The following is a 25,009-nucleotide window of genomic DNA, read 5'->3' on the forward strand; positions in this document are numbered from 1 at the left end:
ACTTACTGTGAGATTCTATACCAAAAGATATCTTGTATAGCGCAATAAACAAGCAATAGCATTATATTAATAACATTTCTGCAAGCGTTTTAACAATATCTCCAATTTGACTGACAGATACTGACCACAATATCTCTGAAATGAATTACTGTGCAGTGTTGGTTCCTAAATTTAAATTAATTGACATTATGTCCTCTATCCTGCAGTACTGTTCTTGGACGACATTTTCCGACATCACTAAAGGTGCGGTCACACGTCGCTACTTTTGCAGCAATGCAGTACAAAAAACTGCGCAGCTCTCGTACTGCGACGTGTGAACAACGGTGCAACCCGAAAAGTAGCGGCTGCCGAACCTGCTGCTCGCTACTTTTCCATGCTGCACGCAGCTTAAAAGTAGTGACGTGTGAACAGGGTTCTCAGGGTTGCAGCCGCAGCATGTTTGATATCGGTTTTGTTTAAAATTTTTGCTGCGGTTGTGACCAGTGTTGCCATCCAAATGTGCCAATGATACTTTTATTGTTTGGATGTATTTGAATGTTACATGTGATGAAAATAAATTATTTGTAACAGTTATTAAATGCACAACACAGTCTGAGCATATTTGCTGACTATATAATTCACTTTTTTAATTTTCTGTAGCGTAGTTTCAAACAGGAGGGTTGCCAACATTGATTACGTGAATATGCTGTTGGTTTTCATTTAAGTATATAGGCGTTTTTAAAACCTTTATAGTAAAAATAATGCCAATTTCTGAATACTAGTTAGGACAGAAAAGCAAATAATGGATAAGTAAGCTTTCGCATGAGTTTATTAATAATGCGAACATAACCACAAAATGTATATTGAGAAGTCAACACGGAGATGGAAACCTGCAGCATGACTGCGGGTGCAAAAGTAGCGCCTTGTGTGTGAACAGACTCGCAACCTCCAGTTGCAACTTTTGCTGCACTCGGGTTGCGCAGCACGAAAAGTAGCGTGCAGCGCGCTACTTTTGGCTTACATGTGAACACGACACGCAACTTTTGCAGCTGCAGTACAAAAGTTGCACAGCAAAAGTAGCGACGTGTGACCGTACCTTAAGTATTTTAATGAAGAAAATCCTATTTCAGATTTTTTGAACCCAGTATCAAAGGAAGTCGTCGTGGAGGAGTCTGGATTGTTAGAGAAAGTGGGTGACTTGGGAACATCTTATCTCATAACAGATCTCAACCCAGCAGCACTTGGGCTCACCATGGGTGAAGCAGAAATCATCACTCCTGACACACTATTTGCTGAAGAGATAGGCTTCCAGTATTACGAGCTCACATCCCCACCACCACAACAACTTCAAGTTTAATGTTTGACGAAAGCGTAAAACTTACCTAATTCCTTAACTTATATCCATGCGAGCTTGTCATAAGGACTTATGTTTTATTATAATAATTAGGAAAAAGACACTATATTTAAAACGGAAGTTTGGCTTTAAAATAATGTAAAATTATCTCCAGTATTCACCAACAACTAGAGAGAATGTCAATGTAATGCCAATATGAGTAACTACACAAACTGGGCAGTTCGATTGAAGTAGGTTCATCGAACAGGCATTGTAGTTTTATAAAGTGATCTAAATTAGTTCATTATAGTAAGAAGGCTAAGATGTACATCATATTCAAGAGGTGTTCAAAGTAGTTATCAATGATATTATTGTATATGGTAAGATTAGATACAAGAAACAAAGAATTATAATGTAACCTTTTATTACTGTATTATAAATTACGTATTTTAGACTAGAACAATATGACAAGAGACAAAGCACCACATAAAACACTAGATAGATGAAAGAAGGCGAGGATTACATGGTATGATTTCGTCATTTATTGTATGTGTGACTACATTCTTTTCAAGTATGATCTATCATGTCGGTGGATATGTATGAAATGTATGTTGGCAATTAAGCCTGCAGTTTCTCTTATTTTGCTGTATTTTGTATATTGTAATTTGTTCTTCATATCAACAAAGATTGCTACTGCTAGTTTTGTGTAGTCTGTTCAATTGGAATAACTATATATTGAACTGAACGGCTGTGAAGTGCCAATGATTCAATTAGTAACACAATATGCATGAGTATTGACAATATTGTGGATCTTGATAAAATATTTATGCACTTTTTTAATTATTTGTAGTTTTTTAAAAGATACAGAATGAATCTGGTGTTGCAATTCTGATTTTATGCATTTCTTTCCTCTTGACATGTTAAGTTAAAATCCCTCGATGTTTCAGCAACGATTTTCTCTATTTCATCCTTCATAATTTGTACATTCCACATCACTGAAGACAGACAGCAATCCTGAGGATGATGCTTCCACCATAATTAGATTATTATTATTATTATTATTATTACAAGTCGCAACAATTTGTTACTCAACATCATGCTAAAGTCTGTATGTGCAAGCATGCATCTTTTGCACTCGGATAATAGCAACTTCAGTAAACCCACCAAGTTACCACAACAACGTTTTATTTTAGTAATAAGTAAATAATTGATCCATTCATGCAATTAACACTTTAAAACTGAATCACAATTCGTAAAAATTAGGCACTTTGTCTTTTCCATTACTTTACATTACTACTATATATTACAACTTTATTGTATGGTTACTGTCTACTTACAGCAATAATTTAAATATTTATGTCCAAAGAGAGAACAGAATTATATGCATATATAAAGTAATTAAAATAAACACTGCTGTGTCAAAATAGGGGGAAATCTGTATGGATGTCAGTCATAAATCACACTTTTGGAGTTTGCTGAACATTGAAAAGTCTTGATCTTACTAACAAAATCAGTTTATTAACAAATATGATTGCACTCAACTACTCTGATGACCGATATAAGTAGGAAGAATCCTTTAATAAACTCTTTGATATAGGCATATACAGTAAAACCTCGATAAGACGTGCCCGCATATTACGCAATCCCGTGTAATACGCTTTTTTGTCCGGTCCCTGCACATGTCATATATAACGCCTTTATAAAATACCCCATTTGTTGCGCTCAAGTCCCGCATAATACGCTATTTTTGTGGAATATTTTCGATGTAATTTTCAGCAATGTACTCTAACAGCAATGAAACATTTAAACCTTCATACTTTATACCTTAGTATACCCCACCCTTTTGTTACGCTCTCTTATTCGACTCTTTACCTGCACGCTTAAAACCTACATACAGTTACAATATCTCACCCTCTTGCTTACCCTCTCTCTCAAACAGCATTCCTCACTCGGCCGTAATAAAATTCTGGAAATTTTTGCTGGGCAGTTTGTTGTCCTTTTGTGTATTGAAGTGTCTGTGAATGTGATTACAATGAAAATGAGTGTTAAACAAAAAGCACTTTCTGTGTCGGAAAAATTGGAAATGAAAGTATGATGAGAACAGCACTCTTACTCTGAAACAACTCCCTGATGCATTAGGAATCCCATCATCGACATTAAGAACGATAATAAAAACTCGCGACTCAATCACTACAGCTGCGACATTGTCGGGAGGATATAATTACAGGAAACTGAAGTGTGGTGAACATGAGGACTTGGAGAACATGCACACGGCAAACAACTATAAATTACTTTTTTTTCCGAAAGAATTAAGTACAGTGTCTTTGATGTACAGTACAGTAATTACATAATGGAGTAATACTATATTACCTTTCATGATTCATGTATTTCAATAAAGAAAAATGCTAATAGATATTGTATATAAGTCAAAATTAGTATACCCGCCTAATACGCAGTCCCAGTTAATACGCGGTTTACACCCAGTCCCTTGAACAGCGTCTTATTGGGGTTTTACTGTATAATCTGCAAACATTTTTCACCACATTAGAATAAGTAGTGAAGGAATTGTGTTGTATCTACGTTAGATGTTAAAAGTCGTCTACAGTATGTAATTCTTTTAATACTCGTACAGTACTTTCACAAGTTATATATAAATTTAAGTGCAAAATAAAAATATCTAATATGGAAAAAAAAACAAAAACAGGTTGGTTCGAAATATTTGAAAGTCCTTTCGACGACGTTATAAACTAACACTGAAATATTTACCTATATGAGTTGTAAGTTGTGTAATTTGTCGTGCAAATACCATACGGGTAATAAAATAATGAACTGTTTCACATAATGCAATCTTACCTTGAAGAAAGGTAAATAAATTTCCTATCTTAGTTCCAAGAACTAGAAAAGAATGTATTTACACTTTTACATAACAAAACAATTCAGCAGCTATTGTTTCATTATTTAACTTCACTGGAGAAATATAGCTTCAGTGTTGATATAAGTACATATAATTCTGTACTCTTCATGAGCTATGATAATGTATACGACACAAAAAAAAATAATGCCCAAGTAAAAACATGAAAAAACCATTAACATGCATAACAACTGATGCCAAAAACCACTTCATAAAAATTAAACAACACATACAATGTGATGACAGATGAATGACATTTCGAAGTGCATACGACAATATCAGAATGTAAGCAGAGACAGGCTGCAGTTAAAGTGGACAAACAATATCTCACATGAAATTCCTTTAGTAGAGACTAGAGCTAACCTAGCTGGCCAAAAATTAAGATATTATAAGGTAGAGGTAACAGCTTAATATTAATTTAATGCAATAAAAATATGAAGTGGTGCAGTAAAAGACCTGCCAATTAGAACTCACTGAAAATATTAAATTGCTATATTCAGCAATTATCAAAATGTAGCAAGAAGTAAATAATTATTGCAGATGATAAACACACTATTACAGAGCGTTCGCCTACGGGTGGGGCCAGGAAAGCGGCCTGCCTGCGGTGTCACTTGCGGGAATCGTCTATCCGTAAGCTTCCGCTTTCTATACTATACTCTGTAGGGTTTTAATTTTAAAAGTTCAGCAGCGGTAAAGACTGATGTTTTTGAAACATTAACTTCCTGTGAAACACGTCTTAGAAATTTATTAGGAGAACGTGTAAGTGATGCACTGATTTCATCAATTTTTTCTTCCGTCAATACTCTTCGTTTTCGCTTAGGAATTGTAGCATTTATCGACCCTGTTGTCCTTAATTTGTTAACAAGACGTCTAACAGCTTCTCTACCATGAATTGGAGCACCCGGATATTTCACTTCAAATTGCCTACGCACCTCTCTACATGACTCTGTTTTCACATATGCATCATACATAAAAACTCTCTGTTCAAGTGTGAATTTTGCGTTTTGCATTGTTAACAAATTTTACACACACACTGAACTGTGTCAAGAAACTGCACTGTACGTGTTAAATACTGCAACATCTGGCTCACAACTGATAACTTGTCGACCTTGATGTCCTTGATTGTCGAGCGTGTCTCAACAACTGCGCACACAAAGCGGCGTATCAGTACATGCCGCTTTCCTGGCCCCACCCGTAGGCGAACGCTCTGTATATGCTTCGTATGTATACTGCCACAGTGAGATGAAAATATTTTAAGCATTCCTACATTCACTACAGGATATTTATTCTTCATACGACTTTATTTGCACATTACTTTCAATTTAGATAGTGAGGAATAATTCCATCTCGAAACATGCTCGAATATTTTTTTGTGTGCATTTCATAACAAAGTAAATCCTAATGTGACTTAATTTTGCTTAAAATATAATTGTAGGTAAAGATTTACTGAAACAAAATACCACTGTATATTCGAGTTTTCGTAACTACAAAAATACAACAATAAAGGAACAGTATTTTGAAATATTAGAAATTAACTCATTTTCACTGAGTTTATCAGAGATGTCATATAGCTGTACCACTTGATATTTCAAGCCTACGTTTCAAATTTGTTATCTTGTAAGAAGATCTCTGCTTTCCAGTCTTAAAACTGCAAACCACCTCTTAGTGAAAGCTAGAGGTTAGATCAGAACACACAGGGTGCAACCGGTGTTCAGCTTCACCCCATGCTTGCCCCAGTGCCTTGGCAAACTGCTGAGCGTGCTGATGTGACGTCACTACCGCCCAGCTCCACCCCCACCAGCACCTGCACCCCCATCTGGGTTAGCAGCCCCTGACAGCACCACAAATATCACCACAGGAACTATGTACATCCACTGTAAAAAATAAAACAATTGCTTTTAACCAATGTATTTCGGAAAAATAATAATGAACATGAAAAATTACAAATTTAAACAAAGTAATAACAATTATTTTGTTACTAAAATGCCAAAAATAATTCAGACACATTAAAATAATTTTAGAAATCTTACTCCTGCTACTATATGAAAGACATACACAACTCAAACTGCCACATTTTTTCGAACACACAAAATATCGTTTCATATAAGTTTTTCATAAATTATTTAAACTTTTATTACATTGTAATCAATAGAGACAGGTTTTTCATGCACTACCAAATCGCAGAATATGCCTGCACTCATTAACTATAAATTACCAAATATGTACAATGAAGAAAAAAACATTAAAAATAACCACTATCCAAATTGAAACTTACATTTTATTTGCAAATGGCACAAAGTACTACTTTCCAAACTTTCAGACCTTTTTATGTCATAAGAAGTGATAGGTGCAAATTTAAATGATGAAATTTGAGACAAAGTGAGGCCAAATTCTATCTCTTCAAAATGTTCACCACAAATCAGTTTTTTTTTTTTTTTTTTTTTTTTTTACTGAATAGATAAGTTCATAACTGGTATATCCATTCATGACTTTGTCCAATTTGTCTTTAGCTGATGTACCTATATACATCCACACAGGCAAATCCTGAAGACTTTTGAACGTCTTCAATAATTCCAAGGGAACTGATCAATAGTAGGCCCAGTCTCTCCAATTTACTTATTACAGTACGTAATTTTGTAAAGTTAGTCCACTGTTCCTCAAGATTTCTTCTCAAAAATTTATTCAGAGGCACTGCAACACTTTACATTTCAGAATTCACTACAGAACGCAAATACAGCAATTCAAAAAGCAACTGTACATGTAGTATAGACCTATTATTTGTCCAAATTAAAGGCATTTAAGGGGATGCACGTTAGCGATCTTGTCGCCAATGACAGGTACTAAATATGGAAGGGATGCATGAGAGGCATTCTTCTAATAATAGATGTCTCAGAGTGGGGCTTGTGTAGAACAAGAGCTGGGGGTTTGAAAGTTCAGTGTGACGATACAATGAGGGGATTAACTGGTAAAGTCCAGGAGATCTCAGGTAACAGCTCTGCAAACCATTGTTTCACTTATATTTTTCAGATACATTCAAATATTGTTCAGAAATAGGAAACTCTATGGGGCAATATTTATAAATTGCAGTGTTATACAATTTAACATTTAATATTAACTAAAACTATTTAAAAATGGACGTAATATGGAAGTTAATAAACCTCTAAATACACTTTCTTGAAACTAAAATATACTTTAAGGCAGATCATACAAAAGAGATGAGAATTTAATTTACCGATATATATTTGATATTTATAGATTATGAAAAAGCTTATGACAATGTAGAGAGATCAAAAACTTTGGAAAATATTGGAAGAAAATAACATTCCTAAAATGTTAATCGAAAACATTAAGGGACTATATATGAACACAAAAATTAAAATAAAGTTAACAAAATTAAATTTCACAAACAATAATGACAAATAAAGGAATTCGACAAGGATGCCATCTAGCACCATTACTGTTTAACATATAATATATCAATTACATACTAGAAAAATGGCTCCCTTTGGTACGAAATTAAGGAATAAAACTAAATCCACATTTAGAAGTTAACACTCTACAGTATGCAGATGACCAACTGTTAATATCAGACAATGAAGATAATTTACAAAGATCAATTAAAAAACTGAATAAAATTGCAGTAGATTATGGAATGAAAATAAACACATTCAAAACAAAATCAATGCCCTTTCAAGGAAAAGAAATAAAGAGAGTCACAATTGTAGTGAATAATAAAATAAAAGAGTTAGTATCATCATTTAACTATTTAGGGAAAATTATATCAAATTCAAGAAATGAAGACATAGAACAGGAACTACATAAATATAATGCAGTAAATGAAATTATAAGAAGAGATTTCGGGAAGCAAATGTTAAAAGAAACTGAAGTCAGATTACACAACATTACAGCAAAACAAATGCTACATTTGGCAGTGAAACATGGGTCATGAAGCGAAGAGAGAAATCTAGAATACAGGCAGCTTAAATGAAATTTCTGAGATCAATTTTAGGATATACAAGATTAGACCATCAGAGGAATGAAGATGTTAGAGCAAAATTAAAAGTTAACAATATAATAACAGAAATAGTAGAATATAGAGAGAAATGGAAACAACATGTTGGAAGAATGCAAAATTCCCGTTATCTAAAGGCAGCTCTATTGTATAGACCAACAAGATGAAGAGATCAGGGAAGACCACAAACAAAATGGTTAGAACAGTAAACGGAAAACAGACGCAAGTGTCTAAACCGGAAAGTCAGAAGATGAATCTAAAAAAACATGCATTATGCGTGAATTTATCTCTAAAAAGGCCAAAATATGCAAATATACAGAAAAAATACACTTATTTCGACTCATTAAGCCATGAAATGCATATTTACAAAGATTGAGAAGTGTAGCATGCTTATATAAAAACATATATTGCATGAAAATCCTGTCTTTAATAATCACATTTCAGCTACATTAACACATCATAATCTCAGATTTAGTCCTTTATTATCTGTAGCTCTAATTCACTTCGAATTTTTATTATTATATTTCACAGATTATATCTTACATATTACATTTTAAATACTGTTATAAACAATACAGTTGAATAGGTATTTTATTATTGTTCAGACGATATTATACCCTTGTGTATGTAAAAACATATACTTCTTTTATTAAATACTGAAAAATGACAACAGTACCTAAGACAATCCTGAATCAATTGCTGCAATATACAGCAATATTAACAATGCATGAGATTGTTTCAATAAGGAGTATCCTTATCTCTAACTAATAACCATCAGTAACTTTAATAATAATAAACACCACAAATTAAAACGACTCATAAAATATGCATCAGAAAACATTTTCAAATACTAAAATAAAACAGCAGTTTCTATCATAAAACAATCCTTCCAATAGTTTGACAATTATTTACACAATACTTTCAATAATACTATATCATATACTTTCATACAAATAAGATGGCGGGATCTTTATAGAGATTCTGACGACAAATATGAGAACAGAACAGATGAAAGGTGCATACTAAGAAGTGCAAATGACATTGAACAGTTTTGGCCTATTTCCTATTATTTGTATGAAAATGAGCATAATGAAATTTTTAAGGTAAATAAGGAGAATTTTATATTAATTTGATGTAGTACCATGTGAAGAAATGTTCCCAACAGAAGGTTATCATTAGCCAGTGATGTTTAGCCAATGCGTGTCATATGAGTGAATGTTTTGAAAATATGAAGGAAGATATATGTGTACTATTACAAATTAAGCACTCTAATACAAGTTTTTTTTATTAAAAAATTTGAAATATTGAGAGAATGCAGCTCAAACAAGAGCCGCATTTTAGACACACTTAGATTGTATGTGTATGAAAGAAAATCCAAAACAGATAACTGGGAAGGCAGTAGATATCTCATAAATTAAGCAGCTAATGATTATTCATTAAAATTATGAATAAGTTACTCCAGCCTAAGTATTCTAGGAACAAACGAGAAGTAATTTCTAAGTAACATTCGAGTTTATATTCTAAGTCCGAAATATACAGTTTAAGGCACAGCTATTTCAGAAATGGGAGGAAGAGTTTTCTTATTATATATGTAATGGAGGCACCATGTGTCATACTTCAATAGGCAGTGAGAGATCTACAAATCAATTTTGTTCAACAGACATTAAAAATTTGAAAGCAGAGATCAATGAAGTTATTAGTTATTCAAACTATGCAAATGACCAGGACTTGAAAAAAACACCAGTCTGCTCGTCTGTGACAAGTGAAAATTTTTACTTAAGTGAAAAAAATTTCTGAATTTTTAATTGCATTTCTGCAGTTCGACCATGCTAACAAGTGAAATTTTTGCTGACTGGTGAGCCACCATAAAATTTTAAAGCCCTGTAAATGGTAACAATTTAAAAAAATTGTAGAATGTGTCAGAAGCCTTTGGTAACAGTAGTACATACATTACGTAAACTATAAAGTTCTTTTTTTATTTATTTATTTTTTTTACTTAATATTTTTTAAAAATTTTTTCAATGGATTATTTTACGACCAGTGAGGGAAATGGGGAAAAAACCAGAGGCAGTATGCTAACCCAAAATTTTCCCCCGGCATACCTCCATTTAAAAAAAGGCATATCCCCTCCTTACAACATACACATACATGATGTATACAATAAATTGTTTCATGTAGTCAGTATCACCAATCTTTGAAGCTTAAATTTCTTAATAAAATAATTTCAAGTTACTTCAGTTATTTAATAGATTATTTTGCAATGTCCATCATTTAAAATAATGTTAAAGCTTCAAAGTGCCTTACTCCATTATTAATAAAAAGTGCAACAACAAAAATTACACAATCATTACACAATCACTAAATTGACAACAAAGGCCACCACAAGCTACAGACCACAGCCTTCTATACTTGAAATGCTACAGTTGTAAGCATTCCAGGAGTTGACTTATCAAATACACGTTGAATACAGTTCCAGAAGGCTGTGGTTTAGATCTAAGAAGCAAACAGATGGTATTCTTTACTGTGAAGAAACGTATAAGAAAATTCTTATGGATCACATTTTTTCAGTGATGGTATGTCATCTTTCACTAGCGATATGTTTTCTGGCCACAGAAACTAGTGGCGGTACCCATACCGGCGCATATCATCTCCCTTCAGTCCTGTTTACGATACTGTATCAACCTTCAAGGTTATTTAGCATCTGAATGAAATGAAGGTGATAATGCTGGTGAAATGAGTCCGGGGCCCAGCACCGATAGTTACCCAGCATTTGCTCATATTGGGTTGAGGGAAAACCCCGGAAAAAACCTCAACCAAGTAACTTTCCCCGACCAGGATTCGAACCCGGGCCACCTGCTTTTGCAGTCAGATGTGCTATCCATTACTTCACAGGCATAGACTATAAAGTTCTAATACCTTTCTTTCTCTCCTTATTAAATGCCCAAATATCTTATGTCTCGTTATCATACAGACTTCTTGCAGGTAGCGAATTTTCCATCTCATGAAGAAACAAATTATGTCAGAAAATGTGCAAATAGCCTAAGTAAAGTATTGCATAATTATAAATTTCTTAGGGTGATAGGGTAAACTATTTCTTAAAAACAGCTAACATATTATTTTTCATTGATTAAAAGATCAGAAAAAATGGGTTCATTTTTAAAGAAGTCAGTCATTATACATCAGCTTTCTAAGGCTAACAATTTTACAGATACGAGGTTTGTAACTGGATTCTCAAATAACCATTATGTATTAACAATGTTTTAAAGCTAGATGTGATTGATAATGGAAATGTGTTCTTGTAGAAAGAATACTGTATTATAAATTTCTACTATTCACCAGAATCGAAACTTGTTTCAAGTGAAGATGACATACTCTTATTTAATGTAAGGAAAATATCTGTTCACGATTTTCAATGCAGCACACTTGACAACTTAGCAATGGGATCTTCTCATCTGGTCTTGATGCATATTATATTAGAACATCATAGGAATTAGCACACAGAGATGATTCTGGACCAGCGAGATTATGAATCGAATATTTCCACTCTACACCATCACTGGCAATGGAGTAAAGATTGCATAGAACATGAAATTTTGCATTTATTCATCTCCATTTATGAACAGAAAAATCACTTACATACTGTAAGTCTTTTACATGAAGCCAAAAAGCATTAGTTCCTCATTCAATGAAAGCAGCAATTAAGACTTTTCATGTAGTAATACATTGTCCTCGGCTGGAATCGAACCTGTGTATCTTTGGTCCAAAGGTCAATACAGTAACTATAAATCACTGCAGATGACATTTAATGGAAAAGACAAAAGAACCTATTGAGATGAAGTATGTATCGATATTAATAATATTTCTTCTTCCTCCTATCACGTATTAAGCCTGGTGGCCTGTTATGGTCTCATTCCATCGTTTCAGCGGACAGCTCAAAAATCTTGTTCCTAAAGGGCGGTAATTTAGAGCTTGGCGTGATATCCTTGTTCTAGGCATCCTGAGTATATGAGATTCCCATTTCTGTCTATAATTTTGAATTTTCTCTAAAATTGGGTTAATATTTAATTCTTTCAAAACATCCAAATTTTTTTTCTTGCCTAATCTAAGAGCTAGCAGTTTTTCTTAAAAATTTCATTTCATTGGCAATGATACGGTGTTCATCACATTTACATATGGTCCAAATAAAATTTAAAATCTCAAATGATCATGTAACATAGTAATTTTGGTATATGTTTACTATCTCAAAGGCATATGAGTTTTACCATATTTACTTGCATAATTTATGCCACCGCATAATGTATTGTGGCTAACGAGAAAGAAAGGCTACAGTGTTGTTATCCCTAAGATAATTTAATCTTATAATCAACAAATTTGGATCAATCATTCATAAATAAATGTATTCTATATAAAAAAAGTTAATTAATTCTTCCCCTCCTAATTTCAACAATACACCAGCCAAAATTATTGAACCAATGTCACATTCTTAGTCATAATATGGTAACATTGAACTAGTTTATATATAAATGCACGTTTAACATGAGTTTAATATAGCAATTCCTTTCTTTTTTTTTTTTTTTTAACTTTGAACACGTATTTAAATTAGATGATTGTCAAGGTGACTATGACTAGACCATAATAACCATGTGACTCTGATTTGTGCTATAGCCTGTCTTTCTCGTTAGCTACGATAACGTATGCAATGACCCAACTTGTACGAAACATGCGATGGATATTCAGTTATCATCTCACATTCTGGTGGATTATCCAGATTTAAGTCACATCAGACATCAATACCTTGGGAAACACATGTTGCCTACATACTCAGGGAATGAAACCCAGGAGCATTGTATAGCTGATCACTCACTGCGGTATACTGGGCTCATTTCTAGTTTCTGGGGAACCCAATGGGTCATTCATATCTAAATGCTTATTTTTCCCAGTAAAATCAAGAAAAAAATATATATTCCCGCACATCATGTATGTGCCCCATTTTCAACAAATGTCTTAGATAATATACAATTTTAATATTAGATGCACTTCTTATGGTGATTTGAAATTTCAAACAAGTTAATTTATCATCTTGTTTTTTTAATATACTACCATGACTACTCCTTTTTAACACACAGGAAACAGACATTTTAAATATCAGAGAATCATAGCATCATTATTATCTCTTGAAGTTATATTTAGTCAATGTTGTCCTGTGTACTTATCATTGGTGTTTTACAAGAAACAAGAATAAATGTTCAAGTCATGCAAAATTGTAAATGATATTCTGCAGAAGGTGACAGAAATATAGCCGCTGGCCTAGAGTTAAACACTCTTGAAGATTCAGAAGAAGATATTGTTTCAGAATATAAGGATGCTGGGAGTGATTCTGCAGTGGAGGATAACAGTTATGCTGAAGCGATAAAGAGGTAAGGATAGTGTTAGTGATACCTATGTATTAGGTAATAAATTCTTATTAAGTTTCGTTTCATTTGTTTTAAATTTTAAATTATGCTGTGTTATATTCAGCTTTGCATTATTGGTGACCAGTCCAGATTATGGTGGAAAAAAAAAAGTGTGTATTATGCAAGTGTATAATGATATTTCACTAATCTGGATCATTACAGTTAGATTGACCGGATATCAAATTTAATGTTTATATAAATTCTCTGTCCATTTTACTCTAAATTGTTTCTAAACTCAACAATTCTTGGCACAATTAGGAGCATTCATTTCAATGAAAAAAGTCTGATAAATTTAACAATGACTTTAAAAATGAACCCAAACAACATCTGGTTTAAACAGATTATTTCTAACTTAAAGATGACATGAATTGCAGTCCCTTAAACGTTACAGGATCTAAATCTCAAATTCAGTTTCCAAATATCCAAAATTGAACAACAAAGAAAATAATAGCCATAATAAGGTATAGTGCTGCATACAGTAATCGCCACAAGAAATTCTCCAAGTAACTTACATATTTTGCTAAAAATGACCTATTATCTTTGGTTTCTCCTCTCTCTCTTGCTTCTCTTTCTTTCTCCAGCTTTTGAATGTATGCAGCAGTGTCGGGACTAAAACAAATATGAAGAAAATATTAAATAATTAATACCTGATAAAATATTAAGTTATTCAGATTAAATAAATAATTTAACAATTCATCAGTGATTATATAAGTGTTAAAAGAGTGTATTCAAGAATGAAGAATAATAAGACTTAATTTATTCATACAGTTTCCTTAGTTTCGTTTAATGAGACTAAAATCTCACAAAATTAGAAAATCAATGACAGTAGAATCCCACTTTTACACTTTTCAAGGGACAAGGGGAAAGTGGTGTAAACTCAGGGAAAGTACAAATTGAGGAAAATGGTTAACAGCACAAAATTATACAGTGACACTGTTTTGTTTAGCAGTGCAGGTTTCATTTTCCCGTCGCTCACCGGTAGGAGCTTATCTGCGGCCAAGTGGTCACCCAGACTGATCTGCCAGCACTGAACCATTTAGTATAGAAATTTGTACTTACCCAGCTAAAAGTAGGTATTGAAAATGTCCCCCACCAACAACTACACACTGTTAACACCTTCTTATGAAATTGTTAATTACTTTAAGAAGTTCTGCTTCATTGATTGACTCGATTTCAGCTCTTATATAGTCTTTAAGCTCATTTATTGTATGGATTTTTGGCATAAACCTTATTTTTAAGTGCCCCCCATAGATAGAAATCGCATGGTGTTAAATTTGAACTTAGTGGAACCCACAAATTTTTACTGATAATTCTCTTTCCGAAAATTCGACACAATTCTCTCATGAATTCTTCGGCAGTATGAGCAGTGGGTGGAGTCTTCACCTCACCCACAGAATAAAACAACACTTCTATTAGTTCTTTTTTGTAAAAAAAAAAGTCTACTAGTTTAATGTTTTTTTTTTTTTTTCCCCCTGACAATGACTCTATCTGCTTTCTCGAATAGTGTCATCACTAGGCTTGTAATGTTAAGGGCTGATTACAAATGTTGACTGCAGCATGGTACATAGGACGGGGATGTGAGCTAATATGAGGACATTGGCTTGGTTCTGCAAACGATTACATAAACAAATCTGGACAGCTCTAAAAGTAAATATAAGCAACATAGCATTACAAAGATATATATGTACGTACCTTTTATTATGTGCAGAAGAATTATCATAGAATTATTCGTGGGTTTAAGTTCCCTCCTTTCCTTCAGGATTCGTACATTACAATGCACAACAACTCAAACCTTCAGTGTCTCACCAAATTCCGCTGCAAAAATATGCGCTTGAGAACCTTTAACCTTTGACATTAGTCAGCCGATACACTGTTTATGCATGCTACAGTAGTGACTGGTGAACGGACAGTAAACTTGAAACCACAGTACTGGTCCCCAACATTACAAGCCTAGTCATCACTGTCAGCAGCAAAAAGATACTTTCGCAATGTCCTCAGTATTGCAATACCTCTACACTTGCAGAAACATCATCACGACTGTCATAATCACCACCACTATAGTCATTGTCATTCTGAAAATGAACTCGACTATTCCTGTAATGACTGTTCTTCTACAATCAGAATGTCATTTATCTATAGATATGAATTCAGAAAATTATGTATTTGTCAGAAGATTTTTCTAATCTGCATTTTTATGTCAATGCAGCGGTGTATATGGAAGGAAACTTGAAATTACACTAACGTAACTGAGTGGTGTATATAACATTATGAACATATGTAAAAAAAAAATTGTGTAAATGGCAGAAAAACGTAATTTGCGGAGAAGTAAAAGGGGGCTTCTACTGTATATAATCGCAATCAAATAAAGAGCTTTTAAAACCAAATAATAATAATAATAATAATAATAATAATAATAATAATAATAATAATAATATTATATACTAACTAGACTATAAATGTTCTTCTATTTCTTATAACTAGAATAAATTAAATATAAATAACTTCTACTGTATTATATCTTCAAAGAAATCACATGTAAATTTGTTCTCTTCTACAAAATTTGAAATAGTTTAAACTCTCAAACGAATTGAGCACTAAGATGTACTTTACGTTACATTAACTAAATTAAGAAAAACACAGAACACACGTGTTATGGGTGTGAAAAATTTCCTTCTATTAGTAACATTACAGTGATGTTGAAATCTCTACCCAATAGTAAATCAAGTTATCTCAAAATAATCTTGGTCACATATTTGTGATTGCTCAATAAGTACTGAGCCTGCACAGTATGTTATAAACTTGGAAAATTCATGTGGCCTAAATTTTGTGTCTGAGTCTGTACTTAATGGAATATAAGCATATTTCACAATATAATATTTTTCATACAATTAAATTACATCTATTGATAACCTGAAGAAGATATTCAGCCAGTTTTACATAATGTCTGTAGAAACAGGCCAAGAAAAGAAGACAATATTATGAACGAAATGCTTACACAGGTCCCTGTTCCATGTGCTTCACAAATACAGTAGTATTGAACTGCCGCAAATCTTCCTGGGTTACATGACGCCCTTCACATATTGCTGGAGATGTCGACATGGAAACTGCTATTACTGAACCTGTATGGTCCAGTGAAACTGTTAAAATGTCTGACAAGTGTGACTCTGCTAATGAACACTGCAAAAAAAAAAAAAAAAAAAAAAAAAATCAAGTCATTTGTAAATACGCTCACCTGCACAAATACCAATGTTAACAATAAATGTGATAGTACAATCCATGTATCATTATATTATAGCAAAGCTGCTAAGAAATCTGCATTTAAAGCAAATATGAACGATAGTACAACTGCAGTTCATATAAGACATGAGGCACAGGGCGTATAATTGGCTCAACCCACAAAATTTGCATTTTGGGTTTATTGCTTTAAAGATCTCCTCATAATGTTCTCTTCAAAGTGTAAATCGGTCTATTCAACATTCCCAGTTTCTTCATGAGATTTCAGCATAAGTTTCGTTTATGTATCATAGTTCTCGCACTGTTACATTGAGGTTAAGTGGAAATATGTTGTTTTCTAATGCCAGGCATTTGACAATAAAGTCATTTGACCTTTTGCACTCCAATATTTTTCAAAGATATTATCATGGTCAGCCACTGAAGCACAGATTTGTGAAAATGGCAAGTTGTAGCCGATTTAAGTGAACACCATATTTTAACGTTTTGGTGGCTACTTCATTCACACACAACCCCCAGAATGTCTGGAGGACCACACCTGCTGTTGGTTAACGGGTCCATTGGACCTAGCTGGGAGATCTTGTTGATCACCAGCTTTCCCTCCTTAAGCCACTGGAGGACGATTTTAGTGCCATAACAGGTCAGCACTAGGAACAGAAAAGTAGAAAGAGGAGGAAATGAACCCCTAGGCTTCGAATGCTCTAATGCCATCGAGGTCGAAGAAAGTAAGAGTTCAGTCAGAAGACTGGATAGGAAAGGGTAAAGAGGGAACTAGGTATTGAATAGAGGAAAATTATACCAAATTCAGTCATTAACTCATCAAGCTGACCAGTGCTAATTGATGAGTAGCCCCTCCCTTTAGTTCAGCTCGTAAAATTATGCTTACTAATAGCTGCACCACGGGAAGGTAGGGATGGGACATTAGGTATTTGTCCAGGTTGGTTCCTTAAGGCCTTCAATGGGAAGGATTAATGGCTCTCCTCCCTGTATCCGACAGATACCCTTTTGCAGCCTAAATGGAAATATAATTTTATGGATTGGGCCATTTGTGTGCTGAGAGCCTCAAATGTGATCAATATACCGGGTGTCTGGGACAAAAACTACCAGTACGAAAACTAAATAACTCACAGAATAATTGATGGATGATAATGCTGTTTGCAGCAAATGACAGAGTAACTTCCAAAGTTTGGGAGGCTATCAATAAATTTCTGTGTGTGTACCACTTGTAGCAATACAGAATCCAGGCGATATTAACGCCTCTCCATGTGTTTTCGTGGAGGCATGTTGTTTGGTTTCAATTTTTGCACCAACTGAATCTTGTATGCATGAAGACATAACCTCTTATACACAGACCCAGAAACAAAGCATGCACAGCATGTTACAACTGGAACTTGGAAAATTCAGGTGGTCCAAATTTGTTTCTGGATCTGTACTACATCACAGAAAGTTGACTTTGGAATCCCTAGTTCCCTACTGACACTACAAACAGCTTTACTTACTACTTACATACTTAAATAATCTACTGATGTGATAGGTTAGTTGGTTGCTAATGCTTGGCATTTTGGAGTTCTTCCATTTGCCTTCTTGCTTTCCAGTATCATGACAGATCGGTAGCTGTTAAATTTTTACAGTTCGTGAGGTGTGTCATATTCATTATAGTATTATCTTCTTCACAAAGTAAACAATTAGGACTAGGAAAAATATTTATTTTACTAGCCGTACCCGTGCGCTCTGCTGTACCCGTTAGAAATAAATATAAAGTAATTACATAATTAAAATAGGACGTTTGATCCAGGGAACATTCGTGTTTGATAGAAGGATAAATCGTTTAATATGTTACTTAATTTAAATTGCATTTAAATAATTAAAATGCGATTATTTTGGTCCAGAGACACTCATTTGGTCATAAAAATTATTTTAGGAAATACAGGAAACGAATGTACAGAATAGCCTATCAAGTTTTCTGTGCATAAGAAGCTATTTTAATCTTACCTGTCCTCGATTCACTCAGAAGTTACTGTAATAACATTATAGCATTATGTCCATCTAGAGAAACTACACTTTCCAATGGTGAATTAATAATTAATTATACAAATCGGTTAATTTAGCTTCCGATATTACTTCATACAAACACAGAAACATTCTCTGTAGGCTATATTTCATAGCTTTCGATTGTTGTTGTCCAAGGCCCCTTATACACGAAGTCATTTGTTTTTTATTTCATTACACCGCTTTAGATGGCATTGTTATTGTAATTTTGAAACTCATTTATCTCATTAAATATCAGTCCTATCAAAATATTGCATAGAATAAAACTTATCGGAAATTATGTTTAAAGAAACGTTTGTTATGTAACATTTTTCATGAAAATTAATAATAAGGGAGATATTTCGATTTATTTAATTCAAGCCCCCTTATAACCCCCCCCTTTTAAATAAAATATTTTGAATGTCATATAGCCTAAATTCTAAGTTACAACGAACTTAATTTATATTCCAATTTTCGTATAAATCGGTTCAGCCATTATCGCGTGAAAAGGTAACAAACATCCAGACAGACATACAAACAAAAATTTATATGTTAATTATATATGTTAGGACCAATTATTTTTGGAAAATCGAAAATTACCAGAAAAATTTCGGCTACAGATTTATTACTAGTATAGATATAGGCGGACAGCCAAACAATCATGTCCCGTATATAATCGAAAAAGTGCCAGAGTTTTCATTCATGCACATTGTGATTCTGGAATTAAATTGTTATTGTTTAAAAAAATATTCCATTGCTTATATGACCTTAAATCTGCCATTTCAATTTTTTCTTCATGGTGACAAATTAATGGCATTTTAGAATATCTTGATGGTGAAACTTTATTGGGCCTATGCAACCTACATTGCTAGGTTGGAAATGTAATATGCGACAATTTGGAATGTAATGAGGAATGATCTGGATCCCACCAATTGGAACATATATTAATTTTTTTTTTCTGGAGACTACGTAGTGTAAAATCTTCAGAACTACAAAATATAAAGTAACAAATGAACAGGGTGAGAGGTTACTGGGAATTTGCACCACATACGAGATGTGGAGACATTCAAAGTTTCGAACTTATACGTCAGTTTCGTCACAGAAAGATAGAAAAGGGAAATGGGGAAACCTATCTGTGCAAATACCCAAAAGCCTCGCATCATGTTTATCAGATGCTCACCATTAAAGTCTCAAATCATACAAAAAATTAATACATCTGGACTAGATGACAATCAATGATCGATAATTACTTATAAACTAGATTTCATTTGTTACTGCACATCTCAATGGAAAAAGTTGATAAACATCTTAGAAGTTAATGAATATATAATTTTGAAGAAAAAAAAAACACATTGAAAGATGTCCATGAACATTGACTGTTGACTATTTTTATAAAAAAAGTTACGAAAACCTACAGATGTGAACGCATCTTAACACTTACACACTAAAATAACATGAAATGAAACCATAAATTAGAAATATGTCAAATAATATCTTACAGCTCTCACAAATGTGAGGAAGGATGTTTCTTTGCCATCTAACCCCCTGACAAATGCTCGTAACCGGTATATTCCATCTTTTTCAGCTACGGCCTGAAAATAAAATGACATGATTTAACATAACAAAACAAAACAACTTACGAATTATTTACACCAAAATATAAACCAGTGACTATTAACATAAATTATAATGATAAACCACTCAAAGCAGTTGATGATGCCAAATACTTGGGCATCACTTTCGACAGAAAACTTAGTTGGAAAAAACATATAACAAACATCTCAGAAAAGGTTGAAAAGAAACTGCAAATCCTGAAAAGGTTAACTGGTGCTAAATGGGGCTGCTCAAGGAGAGTCCTTAATACAACATACAAAATGTATATTAAACCAAACCTCTTGTACTGTTCTGAAGCATTAATAACAGCAGCAAATGCTAACATCATTAAACTTGAACAACTACAAATCAGGCTCTTCGCCTAATCACTGGAGCAGTTAAATCCACACCTGTTGATGCCATGCTTACCTTAACTCGGATCCCACCAATAACAACAAAAATAGAAGAACAAGCACTGCTCCAACATGAGAAAATGTTACGACTGCCAAACTCTAAATGGACAGAAAAGAACCTCCCTTCCTCCCTTCCTCAATCCTTAAAACTCCTAGTAGTTTCCTAGAAAAGGTAACACAGATTAAATCCAAATTGAACATTCCTAACACCAGAGAAAATTTACTCATAAGAGAAAATCCATTGGAATTATTGCAACCTACCTTCAGTTTAGAATTAACAGAGGAAATAAGTAAATCAGACACACCAAAAGAAATACAAAAACTTCTAGCACTGGAAACGATCAATACTAGATACCCTACAGAAGAATGGCTACACATATATACCGATGGATCCACCACAGAAAACCTTACTGGAGCTGGAGTTACATGTACACATTTTTCATTTTATCATTCTGTTGGCAGAGACACAAGAAATTATGATGGTGAAATAGAGGCTATACACATTGCTCTCCGACAATTATTAAATCTTCCCTTAAATAAATATAACAAGACAGTAATTCTTTCAGATTCTAAAGCTGCAGTTCAAGGAATATGTTCCAATGCAACAAAGAAGTCAACAAAAATAAGAGAATGCTACAAAATGCTAACACAACTCCAAAAAGTTAATAAGATTGTCCATCTCCAATGGATTCCAGCACACTGTGGAGTCATGGGGAATGAAACCGCAGACACACTTGCAAAGAAAGGCACAACAATAAAACAAAAGTCTAAATTTAATTTCTCATATTCCTCAATAAAATGCTTGATCACTACAAAATTTTCTCATTCATACCTACAAGAAATAGAATCAAATGCTAAAGACAAAAAATGGATTACACTACTTTCCAACCCAGATATAATCCCCCAGAGACCAAGGAAAACAGCAGTTGCAGCCTTCAGACTATTGACAAATCATGACTGTCTAGCAAGTCATCTCTACAGAATAGGTATCTCAGCTTCACCAATATGTGTCCTGTGTAACGATCCAGCAGAAATGAATGAAGATCACTTGAAGACCTGCGAAGCATTAAGAACAAAAGAAACTACAGTTCGAAAGTATTGGAAAGCATGACTGCTAATGGCTTCATTGCCAAATACAAGGCACTAGACGACGACGACGACGACAACAACAACATAGTGTTGCTCAAGATTGAGAACAATACTTAAGTCAACAAAATTTAACCCCTATGATCAGTTCCACACTTGCATAGAAATTACATTTAACACTGAAACAGCTAGTTTTATTTTTACTATGTACAATACCTGTATTATAATTCGTCTCATTTGTATGATTGTGATTTTCCCTACAACTACAATCCCTTGTTTACTGTAACACTTTCTACACTTCTGCCTGAACTCTAAGTAGTTGTACAGTTATATGCGATCTTTTACATAGTAGTATTCCTGGAACTTCAAAATCGTAAGTTGCTGTACTGATTTTGTGACACCACTGTACTAGGTCATTTACTATATACTGCTTCAGCACTTAACACCGGGCCTCTTAAATAGTGAGTTGAGGGGTTAAGTGAGATGCAAGCCAGCATTTTCCTCTGTGAATCTAAACGATAACTTGGCGATGGAAAACTGAGGTACTACTGTATATGGAAATGATAATATTCAAGTTTTAAGTTCTTACCTTTAGCTTTTTCTTATCTTCTATGGTGAGAGGACTTTGTTGTACAGTTACTGCTCCTGTCCTTATGCTCTGAATACTGATGGTGCCTCGGTCAAAGAACTGAGGTTCTTGAACTTGATCGAAGGCATGCTGAAGTTTAATTGAAAGATGTCCATCATATTCTACAACGTCAGGCTGAAACTAAATAAGAATAACACATTCAAAAGTCTGAAAATGGACTGAAGCATTTAATTTATTTTTAAAATAACTTGAACTGCTGCTTTCCTAAAATGTTATGCCTGTTCAGAGGACGATTTATAATTTGAAACTCATAGCAGATAAATACTCTATGGAAATTTCTACCGACAAAACTAAGATTATGGCTTTTTGTGCCAAAGAGTCTGTTCTCAGCAAGATTTATAATAATGGAAGTATTTTGGAAAGAGTTAAAGAATTTAAATATCTTGGCCACAAGTTATCTTTCTTAGCAGATTTAGACATTCATGATAAAATTTTACAGTATAATAAATCAATGGGCATCATAAATAGAATCATGAAATCATCTCTAGTTCACCGATATACCCGCACTCTTCTGTATAAAACCTTAGCACAACCAGTTCTGCGCTATGGAAGTGAAGCATGGACTCTAAGGAAATGTGACGCAAGTAGAATCACTGCTAATGAAATGAGGTTCATGCGCCGAACAGCTGGCTATACAAAGTGGGATCATAAAAAAAAAGACGACATCTCAAAGGAACTTGAAATGAACTTTATACTAGCAGATATATGACAGTATCAAGATAACTGGAGCCAGCATGTGAGGCATATGTCTAGGACTAGAATCCCTCGTGCAATCTTGCAAATTACCAAACTAGAGGCAGGAGATCAACTGGACATCCAATGAAGAAAGGGGCTGAAAACTTTTGAGGCTGATGATGCTATGCAAGTAACGAGCCAGTAAGATGTGTCATGATGCCTAATGATATTAGGGCAAGATATCAAAACCAGTTATTTTGTAAAATAATTAGGTACTGGTACCGTAACTTAAATAATCAACTTTTTTTTTTTTTGCCGATTGTAGCCTATAATTCTACAATTCTCAGTACTAGCAACTTCTATAACTCCACTTATGCAATCAGGCTGAATAATGACAAGTTCAGAGCCTTTCCATTTGAGGGAAAAGGGAGTTTAACTCTGTGAAAACTACGGACACCTGACTTTTGCAAGGGAGGAAATGACAAAGTGTGAAAGGAAATATGCATAAATTAAAGTGTTAAACGCATATATCAGATGCCCATAGTAATGAATGTTATGACTTCTTAATATAATAAAAGCACGGCTTATGTAGTGTGACTTAAGTTAAATATGTGTCCGTAACAGAACAATATCAAATGATAAGCTTCATGATTTGGCATTTGGAGTAAAATGAACTGTGAAGTTATTTTCTTTGCCAAGTGTAGGCCTAGGTACAGACTTATATCATGGTACTAGTATCTACAGGTACATTATTTCACATCAATTGGTTAGTATGAAAACAGCATTTAGGTTTTGTTTTTTTAACTGTGTAGGCTATCTGTGATAAATGGAATGCCCCTAATGCAATGTATTATAGATAATATACAAACCCCTGATTGAGGTTCTGTCTGATATGTAGGCTACATCTATTATCAGACAGTACATCTCACTTGACGATATGTGTTAGAAACAATTATTTGTGTACATCTGAAGCTTATCATTTGATACTGAAGTCTGATTAGTGTAATATGTTACTAGTCAGCGATGTATGCACTGGAGGGGGAAAGGAACTAGCACTGTACTCCATTATCCCCTTGCTTAGTTGCCTCATGAGTGATGCCTTATTGGTGTCACTTATGAGATTCAAGCCTGCCTTCGGACTGATGACTAAACAACACAGAGTACTTTGGTATCGGTATGGCTTATCACATAACCTCTTTCACAACCGGCGTTAGTATCCCGTTATAGCACGAAGGCTGTATTACAGGAAAGAAGTAAGTTAAATCCGATCATGTAAGACAGGGTGTCGACTAATTTCCAATGTAATCAACATTTTATCCATTTTTACATACACCATACAAAATCCTAATTTTGTACCAAAAGCAGAAAGGTTATAAATTATTTCAAATAAATCAAGAATTTACCGCTAGTATCCACGTTGAATGGAAAACCAAAAAGCCACAAATATAACGAATCATCATATTAACGTCGTAATATACACAATTTATTGAAACAGATGTTCTACTCAAATTTTGTCACATAATTTTACAACCATGACAAACACGACGTCAAGTCGTACAATACAGTTGTAATCGAGATGTGCCTGTTCTACAAGACTACAAATTTGTAATGGTTACATTTGGTCATTCTATCGGAAACTGAACAAA

The 25,009-nt window shown here is 33.8% G+C and overlaps 2 protein-coding genes across 2 annotated transcripts in view; one reads left to right on the forward strand and one right to left on the reverse strand.

Moving 5' to 3' along the window:
• LOC138698783 (uncharacterized) overlaps nucleotides 1-1,336 on the forward strand; it is a 42,929-nt gene extending 41,593 nt beyond the window's left edge. Inside the window, exon 5 of the mRNA XM_069825007.1 lies at nucleotides 1,110-1,336. Coding sequence (XP_069681108.1) covers nucleotides 1,110-1,336 — 227 coding nt within the window. The remainder of the gene's footprint in view (nucleotides 1-1,109) is intronic.
• Nucleotides 1,337-1,719: 383 nt separating this feature from the next.
• Nucleotides 1,720-24,951, reverse strand: EMC10 (ER membrane protein complex subunit 10). Its single transcript, XM_069823113.1, has 6 exons — nucleotides 24,767-24,951; nucleotides 22,629-22,808; nucleotides 20,447-20,539; nucleotides 16,684-16,865; nucleotides 14,201-14,297; nucleotides 1,720-6,097 (listed from the first exon to the last, which is right to left on the reverse strand). The coding sequence occupies exons 1-6, from the start codon at nucleotides 24,821-24,823 to the stop codon at nucleotides 5,999-6,001; spliced, it is 708 nt and encodes a 235-aa protein (XP_069679214.1). The 5' UTR covers nucleotides 24,824-24,951; the 3' UTR covers nucleotides 1,720-5,998.
• Between the last annotated feature and the right edge of the window lie 58 nt (nucleotides 24,952-25,009).

The sequence above is a fragment of the Periplaneta americana genome, chromosome 4 (assembly GCF_040183065.1).
Source record: "Periplaneta americana isolate PAMFEO1 chromosome 4, P.americana_PAMFEO1_priV1, whole genome shotgun sequence".
Taxonomy (NCBI): Eukaryota; Metazoa; Arthropoda; class Insecta; order Blattodea; family Blattidae; genus Periplaneta; species Periplaneta americana.